Here is a 19,182-nt window from a genome sequence, read left to right as displayed (position 1 = left end):
GAATACAATGCTGGCTCAGATAGAATAGTATACAAACGAATCCCATTCCTCCCTTTCTTGTGCTTGAGCGTAAAACTCAATGAACAGCACTCTTGAATCATATGAGATATTTCATTAGTCTGAAGTGCAGACAGTCTCACCTGCCGACTCAAGGCATCAGCAGTAAGATTAGCAGAACCTGGATGATATTTGATTTCACAATCATAATCCTTCAGGAGATCCATCCAGTGTCTCTGTCGCATATTCAACTCTGCCTGAGTGAATAAATACTTCAAACTCTTGTGATCCGTAAATATCTCAAATTTCTCGCCATAAAGATAATGTCTCCAAATCTTGAGCGCAAATACAATGGCGGCTAACTCGAGATCATGCACTGGATAGTTATTCTCATGCGTCTTCAACTGTCGAGAAGCATAGGCAATAACATGTCCATGCTGTGTCAACACACATCCCAACCCCTGACCAGAGGCATCAGTATAAACAACATAACCTCCTGATCCAGAAGGTAGAGCTAGCACAGGTGCAGTAGTAAGACGTCTACGTAGCTCGTGAAATGACTCCTCACAATCCGAGGACCAAATGAAGGTAACATCTTTCCGAGTAAGCTGAGTCAAAGGCCTGGCCAACTGTGAAAAATTCTCAATAAACCGACGGTAATATCCCGCTAGACCCAAGAAACTACGAATCTCAGCAACCGTTGTCGGACGAGACCAGTTCAGCACTGCCTCTATCTTACTAGGATCAACAGATATCCCTTCTCTAGAAATCACATGACCGAGAAATACTACCCGATCAAGCCAGAATTCACACTTGCTCAATTTCGCATATAGCTGCTTATCTCGTAACGTCTGTAGAACAATCCTCAAATGTTGTGCATGCTCATTCTTGTCATGAGAATAAACAAGAATATCATCTATGAAGACGATGACAAATCTATCCAGATAATCTCGAAATACTTGATTCATCAGATTCATAAAGACTGCCGGTGCATTCGTCAAATCGAATGGCATCACCAGAAACTCATAATGCCTGTATCTGGTCCTGAAAGCAGTCGTAGATATATCTGAGTCTCGTACCCGCATCTTATGGTATCCAGATCTAAGATCTATCTTCGAATAAATAGAAGTACCCTGTAGTTGATCGAACATACCATCAATCCGCGGAAAAGGATACTTATTCTTGATGGTGACACGATTCAACTGCCTGTAATCAATACATAATCGCATCGATCCATCCTTCTTCTTGACAAACAAAACAGGTGCTCCCCACGGAGAAACACTCGGACGAATATATCCCTTATCAAGCAGATCTTGCAACTGCTGTTTCAATTCCCTCATCTCTGACGGTGCCAGACGATAAGGTGCTCGGGATATAGGCGTAGTTCCTGGTACTAGATCAATACCAAATTCAACCTCTCGAACTGGAGGAAAACCAGGAATCTCATCAGGGAATACGTCAGGAAACTCGCTGACAACCGGTAGCTGATCAATACCCGTACTACTCGCAGACATATCAACCGCATAGATGAGGTAGCCCTCCTCACCTGACTCCAAGACATGACATGCCTTCAGAGCCGAAAAAAGTGGCATCGGAGGTCGCGCACCCTCACCATAAAAGTACCAGCTATCACCCTCAACGGGATGAAACTGTACCAGACGTTGATAACAATCCACAGTAGCGTGATACAAAGTCAGCATATCTATTCCCAAAATACAATCAAAATCCGTCATCGCTAATATCATCAAATTAGCCAATAACACATTACCCTCAAACTCCAGAAGGCAACCCATCACTAGACGCTTAGTTACTACCTTCTGCTCCAACGGAGTAGATACAACTAAATCCATATCTAATGATACATAAGGTAATCTATGTCTCTTAACGAAGCGACTAGAAATAAAGGAATGCGATGCTCCAGTATCAATTAATACAAGTGCAGGAATACCACATAACAAGAAGTTACCTGCCAACATGCGATCGCTTCCCTCAGTAGCCTGCTCCTGAGACAGAGCAAACACCTGCCCTTGAGTCTGGGGACGATAACCAGAAGAACTTTGTGGTGCTGTCTGCTGACGTGGAAAAGTAGAAGCCTGAGATCCAACCTGGGATCCCGATCCACTAGCAGAACCCATGCGCTGAGGACAATCTCTCCGCAGATGTCCCTGCTGACCACAAATATAACAAGCCCCAGTAGCTCTCCAACATGAAGCTGCAGGATGCTTCCCACCACAGTAGCTACAAAACTCCTCCTTCTTCTTTTTCTTCCCAAAGCGGAAAGTACCTCGTGAACCACGAGAACCAGACGAAGTATTAGGAGTAGAAAAAGACGTAGGTACAGATGACACAACAGATTGAGCTCGAGGCTCAATAAATCCACTAGGCTGTGCTGGCATCATCAACTGTCCACGCCTGTTGCTGGTCTCCACAAGATGGCAACGGTTCACCAAAGTCTCATAAGACACCGGGTCATCACAGACGACAACCTGTGCGTAGATATCTTGGTTCAGGCCTTGCAAAAAGATATCATACTTCGACGCATCACTCGCATTGATATGAGGACTGAAAGGTAGCAGATCAAGAAATTGCTGCTGATACTGATCAATAGTCATTGATCCTTGCCTCAAAGTAAGCAACTCAATAGATCGTGCTTGGCGAACAGCCGGAGGAAAATATAATTTCTGAAACTCCGGACAGAAATCTCCCCAAGTCACCTGTCCTCTCTCAGTACGTGCCTGAGCAACCTTGGCATCCCACCAAAAACGTGTTCTATCCTCTAGAACGAATTCTAGAACTTCCAGTTTCTGCTCCTCAGTACACTCAAAAGCTCGGAACGTGCTCTCAAGTTTAGACATCCAGCTTCTAGCTTGTTCAGGATTCTCGCCTCCCACTAAGGGTTTCGGTCCTACCTGCATGAACTTATTAATAGTTAAGCAACGTCGACCCTCATGAGGATGATGTTGATCATCCTGATGATGATGGCGATGATGATGATGACCACCTCCCTGGCCAACACTACCGTGACTCTCGTCAGCCATATCCTGAAAAGAATTACACATTAAAATCCCAAATGCGCAAGAATTACTCAAGACTAAACTAAATCCCAAGTACTAATCCCAAAATCTATGCATTCTCTGATACCAAAAATGTAGTGACCCTGCATGGAATCACCTACTAACTGGCAACTAATAGCATGCATTAAACTTAATACAACAAAATACTTAACAGAGTAAAAACGTGCGGAAACTTAACCATAATTTACATATCAGCTTAGTAATATAATCCAGGCTTAAATCTGTAGTGATACAACCAAATCGAAATCTTAAACAGTAAACATTATACAGCTATATCGATTCCTGCTGTATAATAAAATCCTGAAGGCTCCTGCTCCCTAGTCCTGCCTTGAACTACCAGCTCCGTCCATCCTGCGACCTGCCCCATAGAATAGGGTGTCCAAGATAACAACTATGACGTGAGCGCTACGCCCAGTACATAGACATGAGTAAACATATGTATATAATGCATGCAACATGATGACTGGTAAAAGATCATCTGAAAATTCATGCTCAGAACCGGCGCCATATGAGTGCTGCCACCGCACGGACCAACCTCTGGGTGCAACCACACTCGTCTAGTACACCAGAGTAGACAGACATAAATGCCCCCGCCGTCGCGGTACTCTTAGTGACAGACTATCGAGTATAGAGCTGAGCGGCTCTATAATCAGGTATAACAAGGAATAGGCTCAACGTGTATATGCACATGACATATGAGTATAGAAAACGATAAATCATACATCATGCCATATAATAATGCCAAATAAATGCAACATATAAACATGTATACTCGCTGGCAATCTCAGTCAATGTGTACGTACCTCTAGGCTAGTTCAAGTATAATAGGATCCTAGGTTCCAAGCCTATATTCAAAAGTTCACCGTATCACTACATAAATTCTATAAGCCTTAACTAAGCTAATAAGTACTCCCAAAACTTAAATAGATTTCCAAACCATACCTTCGTCCGTAGTTAGCCCTTTGAAGTCGCTAGTCCCGGATGACTATAACCACACCTTGGTTATTCCAGAACCTCTATTATAACCGATAGGGCCCTCAAGTGTATATCTCACACTATATAACTGAATAAAGAAACTCGGGAATTTGTAATTCAGAAATGAATCTGAACGGCCCTATTTATAGCAAAATTTCTCGGCCAGGATCGGAACTTCCGATTTCGGGATCGGAGCTTCCGATCCAGCTCATTGCGTGCATGTCTGCCACGCCAGGATCGGAACTTCCGATCTACGATCGGAGCTTCCGATCTGCTCTATGATCGACACTTGTCAAAACTCGCGACTGAGTCATCGATCATTGCTGGCAGCTGGGGATCGGAACTTTCGTTCCAGGATCGGAGCTTCCATTCCGATCGAAGCTTACTATCTAGGATCGGAGCTTACTATCTGGGATCGGAGCTTACTATCCGGCCCAAAATTAAAAAGCCCAAATTTACTTTTGAAGTCCAATAACACTCCAAAATTGGTTAAATACCAACCCTTAATCATGTTTAACATATTATTATCTTAAAATGGTTTCTGGGTTACTACAGCTCTTACATGCTTTAACTAGACTAGCATCTTCTACCCCACTTATGCTCTGATATATGAATTAAAGAATCCCATGTGTTATTGTCCATGTTATCCACCGTGTTCCGAAACGAGGGACAACACTTCAGGGGGAGAATTTAAAATTCAGGGGGAGAAGATTTTTAAACTCAGGGGAAGTTTGTGATTAGTTCATACTTGTGCAATGTTTTGTCCAGAAAGCAAAAAGGGAGAGATTGAAAGGAATTTTATTCCTTGATATTTTCGACCCTTGTATTAATTGATATTATTAGATTTTGCTTTCTAGACAAGATAAAATATATGGTAAATATCCTGAGTATATATCGATTATGTTAAAGATATATTTGCCAAAGTTTAAATCATGTCTTGATAAGGTGATTAGTTGATATAATATAATTCGATATTATCAAGATTTGATTTGCAAGATTTGATAGAGTTTATTTCCTACTAAAACATGTTTTCTTATTCATGTAGGACTCTATCTAAGGAAATCTTCAAGATTTGAATGCTAATCTATAAAAGGGGATTTCACGCACAAGATGAGCAGAGACTTCAGACGATAATACACTGTGCATACTCTGAAGAATTCTGTTGAAGAATTTGAAGAACTCTGAAGCAAGGTTTGCAACCATCGTTGTTGCATGTCCCCGTGTTTTCGTTCGTGTTGAAGACATCAGAGACAACACTGTGGGAACTGTGTTGTTGAAGATCTTTTTTGTCTCTTCAATTTAGGCTACGGGAGTTGCATCCAATTTCTTTTATACTCTGTTGTATTTTAGGATGCAAGTTTCATTTCTCAACTTGTTGAGAAATTTAGGATTTAATGACTTTTCGTAAAATTACTAGGATTACTTTGTAAGACTGATCTTACGTTTACTAGTAATATTTAGCCCTAAGGCACCCGCACGAGTTTTATACTCGTGCAAAATTAATTACTTGTGTTTTAATTACACTTTAAATTTCCGCTGCACTGTGTTGTCTGTGGTGTTACAACAAACGACAACACTGCCTATTTTACATAACCAACCACGTACACCGTTTCTTTCAGTAATGATTTGAGCAGATTTTGATAGAAGTTCTTTGATGTCAATTGTCCAGACTTAGATCATCTAAACTCGAGATTGAAAGGTATGAATAGACATTAATAAGATGGGCAGCATAACTCGAGATTGTTTCTGATTATCGAGTTTCCTAAAATCACATACATGCATGTTTAATATATGTTATTGTTTACGGTTACATAAATGGGATAGATTATTCAAGATAGATATCTTCTTGAATTCCCAGCATATTTATGTAAATGTTTACTTGTCTTCTTTGCTTTATATTATTTTTTGTATTGAACATGTTTTACGTATTCCATGTGATGCTTACAGATTTGTCGGTATCATTGAGTGATAATATGATCATATGATTATATAATTGATGTGTACAAGATGTTGTTTTTAGCTTATGATTTGATGCATCCAGATTCTGTTGCATTCATCTTGAACCCTACCTTGATAAGCACAGAGGGCTGAATGGCCTAGAGTGCAGATGACGTTTGGAGAACTGTAGTTGATTGGCATGGAATGTAGATTTACTTCCAGAGTCAGATGACTCATGGCACGGAATATAGATTTATTTCCAGAGCTAGATGACTCACTATAGTTGCACCAAAGTCAGGGAAATTGAGATATTTAACACCAACTCGATTGGGAGAGTCGGTGGTCGGTTAAAGATTTTATTTCCCCGGGATCCCAGAATTACGATTTATTGATATCAGATTTGATAGCCTATTCCTTGGCACATGCATTGTATTTATGCATTAACCTAGAGATTTTTATGGTTTAGAATATTCGTTTATAAATGCTAGCATGTTATTTTATGACATTCAAGATTTGAATGAGTTTATATGTTTGGTATTATTTTATTATAGATGAACGAATATACTATCATGTTTTTCCTGTTATTACATGATTTGAGATTTACGATTCATTTGGCATATAGATTTAATATTCTTAAATGATTTATATGCATGTCGTTCATACTGAGATTTATTCTCACCGGAGTTATCCGACTGTTGCTTTGTTTGTATGTGTGCATTGCATCAGGTTGGGGCATAAGCAAGTCAAATTTGGCTTGGATTGCACGAGATTGAAAGATTAGACGTGGAGACTCGGGTTTTAAGCAGATGACATGTAGTTTATAAATTTGGTAATCATGTTAGAACAACAAGCACTTTTGTATATGTTGTTGTTGAGTATTGATTTATACTTGAGATTTCATGTACTACAGATATGTAGATTGATGGTTAAATGCATGTCAATTATGTAGAATCATGTTGAATAGCTTTTATGAGAGATTATATCATTTTTCAGACTTGATAGCTTAAGAAGACTGATTTTTATACTCAGGGCACGGACCCCGTGCATGCCATGTGCCTAGGTCCGGATGGACTCTGTCCCAAAACTGTTTTGAGAAAATAAGGCACAGACCCCGTGTAAGCCTCCGTGTAAGGGTCCGTGTGTTCTCTGTTCCGCGATTCCTTTGTTTTTTATTTCAACCATAGGCACGGACCCTTGCCCAAAAGCTGCACGGACCCCGTGCAATGGTCCGTGCAGGGTCCGGACCAAGGTCCGTGTGTGAGCTGCAATTTTAAAAAAAAAAATCAGTCTTTTATTTTATTCGTTCAAGTGTGATTCCTTTATGATTAAATGTTAATTTGCCCCTTAAGATGTGATTAGCACCCGAGGTCCCCACATCGATAGTCTTAGTTGAATGATTAAGTTTTTGCTATTTTAATTGATAATTATATTTAAGTAATTATTTTTGCGTGCTCAAGCTTTGATTAGTTAGTGATCCTGGGACGGGTCACTGCAAAAAAAATAATTTAGAAAGTTTTATTGCATAAAACTCTGCATTTCCTTATGAATAGACTTTATATTTGATTAGCTATTTAATTTAGTTTTTTTTCGAGCTTCTTTTTTAACTATTTAACTATATATATTGCTTAATGTCATATATCTCCTTCCTGATGTTCGCTGCTCTCGAAGCAGGAAAATACTTCTCCAAGAAAATTATCTTCATCTCATTCCAAGTTGTGATGGATCCAGGGGTAGATAATATAGCCAATCATTTGCAGCATCCTTTAGAGAAAAAAGAAAGGTTATTAGCTGAATTTGTTCCTCTGTCACTCCAGCTGGTTTCATGCTTGTGCAAACCACATGATACTCCATCAAATGTTTATGGGGATCCTCACCTACAAGGCCATGAAAGAAAGGTAAAAAATATATTAGTCCATATTTCAGTTCAAAAGTAGCAGTAGCATCTAAAGTAGAAAAAGTAATGTGTAAAGGCTGTTGATTCAACTCAGGCGTGCCAAGCTGTCTCAAGCTCATATTTGCAGCCATCTCGTCTCTAGGTTCTTTAAATGCAACCTCTTCTTCTTGAGAATTTCTTCGAGACTTATTCTTCTGTCGATGAAAAAAAATTTATATCTCAGGATCGTAATGAAATTCTTCTTCTTATTAAGATTCACCTGCGTACATGAGAAAACAACAAAAGCACTGGGAAGAAAAAAAATATTAAAATAAGAATAAGAATAAAACACAAACACAAACACAAATAAATCAAACAATGTTTGCCCGGCAACAGCGCAAAAATTTGGCAGCGCTTAGTCGTGTCACGCCCAAATTAACCAACTCAAATCAAATAAATTAATATGTAGTAGCGAGAGTAGGGATCATTCTCATGAGGAGGATTGAAATTTATTGTGCTACAAATTAAAAATACCAAAAGTAAACAAAAGGGGGGGTTTGTTTGTTCAATTTAACTTCTAAAAAACAAAAATAAAGAAATATCAACTCCAACATTCATAGTAAATAGCATGGACGATTAAAATTTAAATTTACTAACAAACAATTAAACAAGTCTTGATATCGGTCGACTATATCCTTGAAGTTTATTAACTCGATCATTGATTCTCTGAAACTAATTGATTAATATTTGAATATTCATCATTGAAATATCAATTTCTATTTGACCTTACTTTTTAGTTAAATAGAAACAAGTGTTCTAAATTAACTCTTACCAAATAATCAACCAAAATACAAGCAATCAAGATTTAAATTCAATGTAGTATTAAAACTAGTGAGAATATTGATGAATCTAAAAAATACAAACACAAGCGGTTGTATTTAATTTAGTCAAGTGATGTTCCTATGAATTAATAAATTCAAAAGCAGAAATTATCATTCGTAGTTGCTTCACAAATTAAAGAGATCAAATAATTATGGATTTGATATCTAATTTAGATTTAGATGATCGTATGAGAAATTACTAGGTGATCAAACTAATAATCAAACACACAAGAAAAATAAATAAATTAGAACAACTCTTGATATTCAAACCAAAATCAAACAATGGAGCACATCAAAATCTCACAAGAAAAATAAACTTCAAGGTATTGTCTTCCTCAACCAAGAATTAAAAATTAGCCACGAAGCCATGAAGTTTTTTATTAGAAAAAATGATATACGAAAAAGATCCAAGAACAAAGGAGAAAAAAAACCTAGCCGCCCAATGTGTTCCTCCAAAATCTATGCATGAAAGTCACCTTAATATGCGTAAATTTCTCCTTTTTATATGCCCTAGAATCCTTCCATCATGTTCTTCCTTTCAAAGTCCACCAACAAGATAAGTTTCCTTATCTCGAGCGCGCTCAAGAGGATAAAAGTTACCGCTGGAGAGCAAAGTTTTTTGATTTCAGATTAAAGTCTCTTCAAACGTGCTCGAGCAGGTAAAAGTTACGGCTCGAGCGCGAATTTTTCTATCAAACCCTTCATTTTCTTCACCGGGCATGCTCGAGCGGGTAAAAGTTACGGCTCGAGCACGATATTTTCGGATTTGTGCACTTGAACATTCATCATGCATGCTCGAGCGGGTAATTTTGCAGGTTCGAGCGTGAAACTTTCTTTCCAACATCGAAAATTCTCTCTTTGCACGCTTAAGCAGCCAAATTTGTAGGATCGAGTCATTCTCTCTTTTTTTGCTCAAATTTTTCTCTTTTTCCTATATCAAATCGAAACCCATGAATAGGAACTATAAAATTAATTTAATCACGGAAAATTTAACTAATCATAACAAATTAACTCAAGTAAACATAGAAAAATATAACCACATCATCGTTTTGAATGTCGGTCGATAGCGAGGCGCTACCGAGATCGTAGCGGAGCTGTGCCTAGGTTTTGAGGTCATCGTTATCAAAGGGCTGACTACAGACGTAGGTATATTTCTCGACTTTGATTAGCTTCGGCGAGTAGCTATTATTCTGGTTAAGGATTTTAGTAGACGTTTATTGATACGAGGATTGTCTGCTTACAGGCTTGGAATAAGGAGCTAGGATCGCTATTCTGATGTACGGGCCTATATCAGAGATACCCTGGTTGAGTATGCATATTCTATCTCTGCATGGTTTATATTGCATGACTTATGTGCATTTATTATGCCACGATTATTATGATGCAGTTATTATCACGTTGAGCCTACACCTTGATATTATCTATAGAGGGGTTGCTCAGCTCCGAGGTTTTTGTGGATAAATGTCATGGATTTGAGCCCGGATATTCCACTTATTATATTATGGTATGGGAGTACCTCCTGACGTGACGACCCAGTATACTACGTACATACCATGGTGCCATTGGTTGAGAAGAGTTTCTACAGTGATAGGTTTTCGGTACCCATTCATTTGCATTTAGCATTCATATATAGCATGTTTATATTCATATACTTTCGTAATGAGCATTGTGAGCTCATGTCCTCGGTTTTGGTTCTGGACACCCCATTCTCAGGACATGACTTAGGTTGGACGAACCGAGAGGTAGCTGTCATTGAGCAGCAGCAGGGTGGATTGTACAGTATCAGGGTTTTCCTTTGTGGATTTTAGCATTCTGTTCGATTAGATTGTATAACATTTATCGATAATTGTTTTTGGGTCGGTTGTATTCATGCCGATAGTCTTAGTTGAATAATTAAGTTTTCGCTATTTTAATTGATTATTGTATTTAAGTAATTATTTTTTCACGTTTAAGCTTTGATTAGTTAGTGATCCTGGGACGGGTCATTACAAAAAAATAATTTAGAAAGTTTTATTGCATAAAACTCTAGATTTCCTTATGGATAGACTTTATATTTGATTAGGTATTTAATTTAGTTTTTTTAGGCTTTTTTTTTTAACTCTTTATTCACACTTCAATTTGAAAACACAGAGAAGCCGCCAGGGATTTTCTTTTTTTATCCTCCATAACCATGGTTTCACTTATGAATTTTCATGGAGATTATGAAGTCAAACACGCTTGGCTATGGTTCTATTTCTGATTCAAGATACATTTTCCTTTATTACAATTGAATCATTGTGAGGTTACACGCTTAAATTGATATTCTTGTTTTTTCAAGTATTTATTGTTTTATGCTTTATTGATGTGAAATTTGTATGTCGATTAATCTAACAAATTAATTTTATTTGTTTATTTCTATTGCTATCCATGAATTCAGTGATCTGTAATTTTCATGAGCGATTGGTACTTGAGTAACGATAGATTAGGTGTGTTGTGCTATCATAGCATATTTAATCTAAATAAATTAATGAAAATAGATTTATCAATTGCAGTTATCTCCGTTAGATTTTCATGATTAATTGTTTTCGCAATTCGAAAAGCTATTTTAATCAATATGGAACGCTATCGTGTTCAGTTGAATATTGATAAGTTTTGACTGGATACTAGGTTTGGTCAATTAAATTAAATTAGGAAAACACAAGAATTTTAGTGGATATCCCAATGATTCTAGGTTTAATTTCTTGAAATTGCATGAATAAATTATTTGTTAGCCGATGAACAGTGATACAATTGAATATTGAAACCCCTTGAATCAGAGTTTGGAAAGATTGAATTTAACACTTCATCAATTATTTGTTTCTAGTTTAGTATATTATTTATTTGTCATTAGTATAAACATACCAAAAATCCCCCCTTTTATTTGCATTCACTTGAAAGAAACAAATCTATGTTCCCTATGCATTCGATACTGCTCGTCATTAAACTTATTTTATTAGGGATTCAGAATTTTAAGTTTGGTGATTCGACGACAACCCATAAAAATACAAATAATTAATGACGATAGTATCACAAAAGACGGATGCCAAAATCGTAAAAGAGATAAATGTTAGAAAATATAAAATAACAAAACCTTTGACGCATTAATCTAATTTTAATTTTATAATGCATTATCCATATTATATTTTTATTTTTCATAAATCAATATTATATAGTGGCAAAATAAGTGACCAACACTATATATGAGTTATATATTTTTCTCCCTCTCAAATTTTATTTTAATAACTCTATAATGATATAGAGATGTCTCATTTATAAAAATTATAATATTGATTATTAATATGTTTTTAACAATTATAAATTCATTTGTATTTGTAACACATAAAATATTTTGAGAAATATCCTTTGCTCAGAATTTATAATACATGTTGCATAATTTATAATAAATTTAATTTATTACTGACTAAAATATAGCATGAAAATCATTATTTTCTTGCAAATTAATATTTTTTCAATAAATCTTATTAACAATAGAAGTGTGTTTCACGAACGTCGCACATGTTTTTTTCTAATATAATATAAATAACCATGATATATTATTTACATAATTTAAAAATAATTAAATTACTAAATAAAATACAATAACAGATATATTGGAATTGTTATATTTGATTAAATTCATAAAAAAAACTAGAGAAAAGAAAGAATACCCAAAAGGAAAAAAAAATATCAACAATTATTTACTCTAAAATACGAGTCCATTTCTATTATTAAATCCTAAAAAACACAAAAGAAAAAAAGCAAGGAAATTTAAAAAAAAACTCGTTATCTCAATAAACCCGAACTGCTACCGGACTCCGCACCGAGTGCAAGTCACTTGACCAAGTAACACTTCCAAACACATATTGACCTGACCCTTTACTCGGAATCACGTTCACTGTATAACTTGCGGTCTTGTTACCATGAGAAAAATCAAGAACACTAGGTTCCACTTGTAGCAAAACCCCTTGAGGATTTTCGACCTTTACATGGAATGTTTTGGGATCCCCGTCATTGGCTACATATGTAACCGTGCGTGTAACTTTCACTGGTCGGCGTACATCGGAAACTGAAATGGAAGGGTAGTTGAGATTGTACGTGGGAATTCCAGGGGAAGGGCAGGTGACCCTGGATCCAAGTATATTCCCAATAGCCCTGGGACTGGCAACATTGCATAAATATGCAATCACATCATTCATGTTGTAGTCATAAATGAGGCCAGGATTGAGAGCCTTGTTGGGGTCTATGTTGCCTGATCCCATGTCAAACGGAGTGGCCTTTTTATTCTCGGATTGAATTGGTCCCCCAGTGTTATCCACATGTGAGGCTGTCACAAATTTTTCACATATCGATCCATAGACTTCAGTATATATACATATATATGCTATAGATTACTCAAAGTTTGGATATGATTATTGGAATGTAAAATGCGAATGGACTATATATTATATAAATATGAAGTTTACCAGTCGTCATTATGGCTGATTTTATAGCAGCTGGACTGAAGTTGGGACGAGTTGCTTTCAAGGTTGCAGCTATGGCAGCAACATGAGGGGTAGCCATGGAAGTTCCCGAATCAAACCCGAACCATGGAAGGCCAGGGTCTTCTTGATTCCATGCAGGCCAGCTTGCTAGAATGTTCAGTCCTGGGGCTGCTACATCCGGCTGTACGTACGTGTATATAGTAACACAATAATTTGATTAACAATAACTATGTATAGTGGTAGTTGTATTGTTATTTGTTCCTCAGCATAATATCATATAATTCATGGTCTAAATTACAAGAAATTGAAAAGGAAAGAACAAAATTCATACTTTGATGATGTCTAGGGCAGATCCAGGTCCTCGGGAAGAAAACGAGGCCATATTCGGGGCAGGTTGCTGGTTGATCTGTGCCTCGTGCGGCCGAATATGAGCAAAAGGTCGGCTGAGTCCATGTTCAAATTAATTCAGTGGGATTATATGCAATGTATTCACATAACAAAAGTGTAATTTGAACATCATATATATATATATATAGAGAGAGAGAGTTTTACCTTGTACTTGTCATGTATGCATCAAGCTTTTTTGCATCCTGGGCGCCTATGACAGATATTGGTATCATAGAGTTCAAACTTAACATGTGGTTGATTGAATATGGATCAATGATGATCACTCCTATGCCTCCATTCTCACGCACAACGTTAGCTTTCGTTAATGGTTGTTCGTTCCAAGAATCCATGGTGCACACAACAATTTTTCCCCAAACAACTCTGGGGTCAAGTGCACCCTCCTTGCAGGAACTGAAATTTTTGGAGAATTCATTGGTAACAAACAATATTAATGTTAAGGAAAAATTGGGATCTGTCTCTCTGTATATATTATCATATATGATTTAATTAAATGACCAAAATTGTAATTTTCTCATTGCACAATATATATATATATATATACCTTGCTTGGTCCCCCCATCCCCAGTATGTTGCTGCATTTCTTCCATAAACTAGTTCTCTATATCCGTTCATATCGTAGTTGTTGAAACCACGCCCCTTCAAAATAAATTTTAAAAAAAAAAAAAAAAAAGAAAGATTGATTTAGAAGTAATTAATTAGAGTAGCTAGCAATTAAATTAAATAAATATGATATACGTGTACCTTCAAGGTGACTGAGTTTCCCAAGTCGACGGCGGCAATGAAGTCCCGATCGGTAGATGTGGCTGCAACGGTGAGCATCCACGGTGCAGCATCGTCCACAGTCTCGGGGTCTCTGTTATTTCCTGCACTACAAGAGAAAAGAATTCCTTTTTGAAAGGAATGCAACGTCGCAACAGAAATGCAATCGCTCATGAATCCCGGACGATTATGCTGTACGAATTGGCCGATGGAAAATGTGACTACGTCGACACCATCAGCGATGGCATCGTCGAATGCTTTGAGCATGTCCGCGCAGCTGCAGCTGTTAATGCAATATATATATAGCACAATGACCAAGAAAAGTAAATAAATAAATAAATAAAAACTCCAAGCTAGCTATTTTTAATTAATATGATGATAAACTATATAATAATATATATGTAGATATTGGAAGTTTAATATTAATTTGTATAAGAAGATAGAGAGAGAGAGAGAGAGACTGAACCTGTTGAACCAGCACACTTTGTAGACAGCGATCCGTGCACCAGGTGCGCCGCCACGGATGACCTTGTCGGGGCCTATTCCTTTCATTCTGACGCCGACGGGCATCCCCACGGCTGTTGAGGCCGTGTGTGTGCCGTGACCGAAGTCGTCCCGGGCTGAGAAATAGAGTGGCCGCCCGCTGCCGTCGGGCGCAATCTGCCTGTGCTCTTGCTCAAACCCGCGGGAGTACCAACGGTAACCAATCACTTTGCTGCATCATGGAATTGGTTGCAAACTTTATTACATACGCATGCATTCGATATAATATTATATATAACTTCCTTCATCTGTAAAATAATAATAATAATAATAATAATATATAACTTTGTTCCAAAAATACATAAAATTTGAGATTATGACTCCCACAATATTTCAACACATCCCAAACGTGGAGCGTGAAGATATTAACGGGAAAATGGAGCGTGAAGATATTAACGGGTGATCTAACTACAGACAGTCCAATTATGGACCTTTCAACACATACGGAGGTCTGGCTCCAAAAGCTAGCTCAACAGATGAAGATTGACACTGTTTATATAAAGGCCTCCCAAATCCACCATTACTCTATCAAATAAATCAAATTTCAAGCGGGAGTGAATTACGAGATTCAATTTGTAAATTAGAAAAATGTTTTTTTTTAAATAAAAAATAAAAAATTAATGTTTGTGTCATTGACTGACTTATTGCACCGGGGTTCATCGGGGCAGTGGCCTTTCCATCTTGCAGGAGCCGGGCCAAATCCGTCCCCACGGAAACTTGGTGATTCGGGCCATATTCCTGCATATCAGGGGGGAAAAAAATTATATTAAGAAAAAAAAAAAATATATATATATATATATATATATATATATTTTTTTTTCAAGATAATGTAAGAAGTAGCCTCAACTCAACAAGACCGTACTTTTATATGAGAAAAATAAAAATAAAAATTGGTTTTATAAGTTGGGTTATATAATAATATTTCCGCCTTCTAATTAGTCAATATTATGTTTGCTCGATAACTTATTAAGAGTGGAAAATAAATTTTCTCTATTAAGATCAAGTTTTGCCCATTATGATGATCAAAAGCCAATACAGATCAATTTACACGACTAATTCTTCCTTTTCACCATTTTTTACACTAGCCGGTAAGATGTCAAACTGAACCATTAATTTAATTTTTTACTTACACAAAACAAATTAAAACTATGTTATATTATAGAATATTGATAAATTTAATTCATTACACAAATTCAAACTATTTTTGAATAGATAGATTTAATGTGCGTATAATATATGTTTCATTCTCGCGCAATATTGGATGGAGAAATAAGCAATATTCAAAAAAAAAAAATTTGATGTAAAATTACAAATTTCCATATAAAAGAAAGAATAAGTACCACTATCCATATGACCGACGATGACATCCAAGTCTTTTTGCTCGGATCGAACAGTGAATGCGCTTTGAGCAGCAGCCCCCACGAAATCCCACGACCTCGAAGTCTGGAGATGTCCATTTTTACTCTCGAAAACTGATACCACCGACTCCTGCTCTGCATTTTTAAACAAGCTAGCTCCATATTATATCTATATATATATGTTGAATACATACATATTCCACTGACTATGATCATTTACCGGAGATTTTTTGGGCTTCTTCCGGCGTAAGCATTGTCGAAAACCCTCTGAAGCTCCTGTGATAGTGGTAGATTATAGCCTCTCTGGATGTTCTGCAAGTTAATTAGGTATATGTCAGTCCGGCCGATCGACTCACCGCTTTTCAGAACTCGAGTTTTAGGTAACTTGTGTTTGCGATTGCTCCCCGTCGAAAACATTAACTTGATCGAAATAATATAGTATTGTATTTAGGTAGTGTTTGCAAACTCTAAAAATAAGTGATTATGAAAATTTTCTTAACAGAATCTTCATAATCACTTTTTTTAGAGTTTGCAAACACTACTTTAATTAAGCATTTAACAAGATTATGATTAACAATATTTTCATGAGTTCAAACTGGTTATTTGTCCTCCAACTCATTTTCACAAATATCTTTATATGTGTGTTTGTGTGTGGATAATATATATTTGTATCCAATTATTATAAATTTTGAAATTTTTTACCTGCCAGTAACAGAGGATAATAAGTCGTGGTTGGAAGACTTCACAGATGCGCTGTTGTTAAATGAATGAGATCCCATGTAAACTATGTAATGCTGTTAAAAAAACACATAAAAATATGAAACCATCTTTGATTAACAAAAACCAATTTAACAAAATGCGCCTGAATATTTTTTGTTACTTTTTAGACATCACGAAGCAAAATAAATATATATAATTCTAATTGTGAAGGCAAAAAGTAAAAATAACAGAAACAACAATAATAATGTGGGGAAATTGCATATATCACCCTTGTGAAATCTCGGGCCCCTGTGAAAATTTTTTAAGCTAATAACCCCTGTGATTTTAGATTTGTAGCATACACACCCCTCCTGGCTAAAAAATGACGAAAATGCCCTCTACTTTTATGAACTATTTAATTTATCATTTATTTTATGTAGGGGTATTTTCGTCATTTTTTAGCTGAAAAGGATGGTACAAATCTTGAATCACAGGGGTTATTAGCTTAAAAAATTTTCACATGGGGTTATTAGCTAACACGGAAATTTTCCCTAATAATGTTGAAGGCAAAAAGTAAAAATAACAGAAACAACAATAACGAAATAACAGAAACAACAATAACGAAATTATATATTACGGCGAAGAATATAAATTTCCAACCCACATTATATAAACTAAATTTCAAAAACACCATTAATTTTCTAATTATATACAAATTAAAAACTTCAAAAGGTTCTTCGTAATTAAATTCAAGAATTAGCTGTGTACATATTTACTAGCCAAAATGGTATATTATTAGCTTATATCCCAGAAGAAAACAACATGATATTCAAACCGAATTTTCACTTCACATTGGAAAACAGCAATTTCTGAATATTATAACTTGAAAACAAGATTATTTACTTCAGCCCACAAACAAACAAAAAGGATAAACGAATACGATCGTTTTAAATAAGGTCCATATTCAATATTCCAAAACGTTTTATCATTGACGATATATATTTAATTCATTTTTATACATGTGAGTATATAATAATTAAGAAGTACGTTGTTTATATATATATATATATATATATATATATATATAAATTTAATACACACGCATGTATGCGTATACACTCATATATAATCTAACACACCTTACGACCATCGGCGGCGGAAGTAACGTTGGATCCATGAACGACGTGAAATAAGAAATATAGAAGAACCAAATTAACGAAGAGGGTTTTCATTTTTGCAGAAGGAATAGGTGGTGCTTTAGATTAATCGAGACATAATCGAGATAGTTGAGATTTATATATATATATATATATATATATATATATATATAAATTATCTGAAAGAATCAGCGTAGGTTTAAATTATATATATCTGATAATTATCTGAAAGAATCCTTTAGATTTTATGGAGAGATAATCGAGATATAAGGATAAATATCCGTAATCAATTTGAAGTAATAAAACACAAAAATCGTATGAGATAATATCACATGTCAATTTTATGATACTGATATCTCTTTCGATTTGTCTCATTCAAAAGTACTATTTTTTTTTAATTTTAAAAATATTAATTACTTTTCAGGGTCTGATCGGGTCAATCCGTCTAACGAATATTCCATTGTGAATACTAACTGACACATATAAATTCGCAAAATCATCTCACAAAAAACTTACTCTAAATAAAATAATCTTGATTAATTTGAATTTAGGAAATTAAAATTTGAAATTATATGACGAAAGGATAAAAATGTTTTAAAATTTCAAACAGGTTATGATAAGGTGATGATATTTACACTCCAAAAATCGATTATCACACTCCAACTTTTACATTTTATTTAATATATTTAATTTGTTTTGTTACAAAAATATCCTCATTTAATTATTTCAGATTTTTACTAGAATAATTTGCCCCTTTTATAAATATACTTAATTATGTTTCCAAAATTATTCACTATAGTCTATATATTTATCGAGTTATAGAGTTTCTCAAGTTTTTTGTCAAAATTAATTTCTTGAAAATATTTTGAAATACAATAAATTAAAAATTTACTCCGTGATTTTTTTCCTAAAAATATACTTTGTAAATATATTGTTTGCACAAATTAAACCATTTGTGGTTTTCCAAAAAAAATAATAAATAAACCATTTGTAGTTTACAAACGATATTTATTAGTTATTT

The 19,182-nt window shown here is 35.5% G+C and overlaps 1 protein-coding gene across 1 annotated transcript; it reads right to left on the bottom strand.

The window, feature by feature from the left end:
- Nucleotides 1–12,377: 12,377 nt before the first annotated feature.
- LOC140892425 (subtilisin-like serine-protease S) lies at nt 12,378–18,280 on the bottom strand. Its single transcript, XM_073301302.1, has 12 exons — nt 18,144–18,280; nt 17,008–17,099; nt 16,526–16,617; nt 16,288–16,440; nt 15,589–15,685; nt 14,871–15,119; nt 14,387–14,687; nt 14,187–14,281; nt 13,790–14,035; nt 13,569–13,680; nt 13,220–13,418; nt 12,378–13,080 (listed from the first exon to the last, which is right to left on the bottom strand). The coding sequence occupies exons 1-12, from the start codon at nt 18,234–18,236 to the stop codon at nt 12,545–12,547; spliced, it is 2,265 nt and encodes a 754-aa protein (XP_073157403.1). The 5' UTR covers nt 18,237–18,280; the 3' UTR covers nt 12,378–12,544.
- Nucleotides 18,281–19,182: the final 902 nt, after the last annotated feature.

Source organism: Henckelia pumila, chromosome 3, assembly GCF_033568475.1.
Source record: "Henckelia pumila isolate YLH828 chromosome 3, ASM3356847v2, whole genome shotgun sequence".
NCBI lineage: Eukaryota > Viridiplantae > Streptophyta > Magnoliopsida > Lamiales > Gesneriaceae > Henckelia > Henckelia pumila.
Note: the sequence above shows the minus strand (reverse complement) of the source record. Positions and strands in the feature narration are given on the sequence as shown.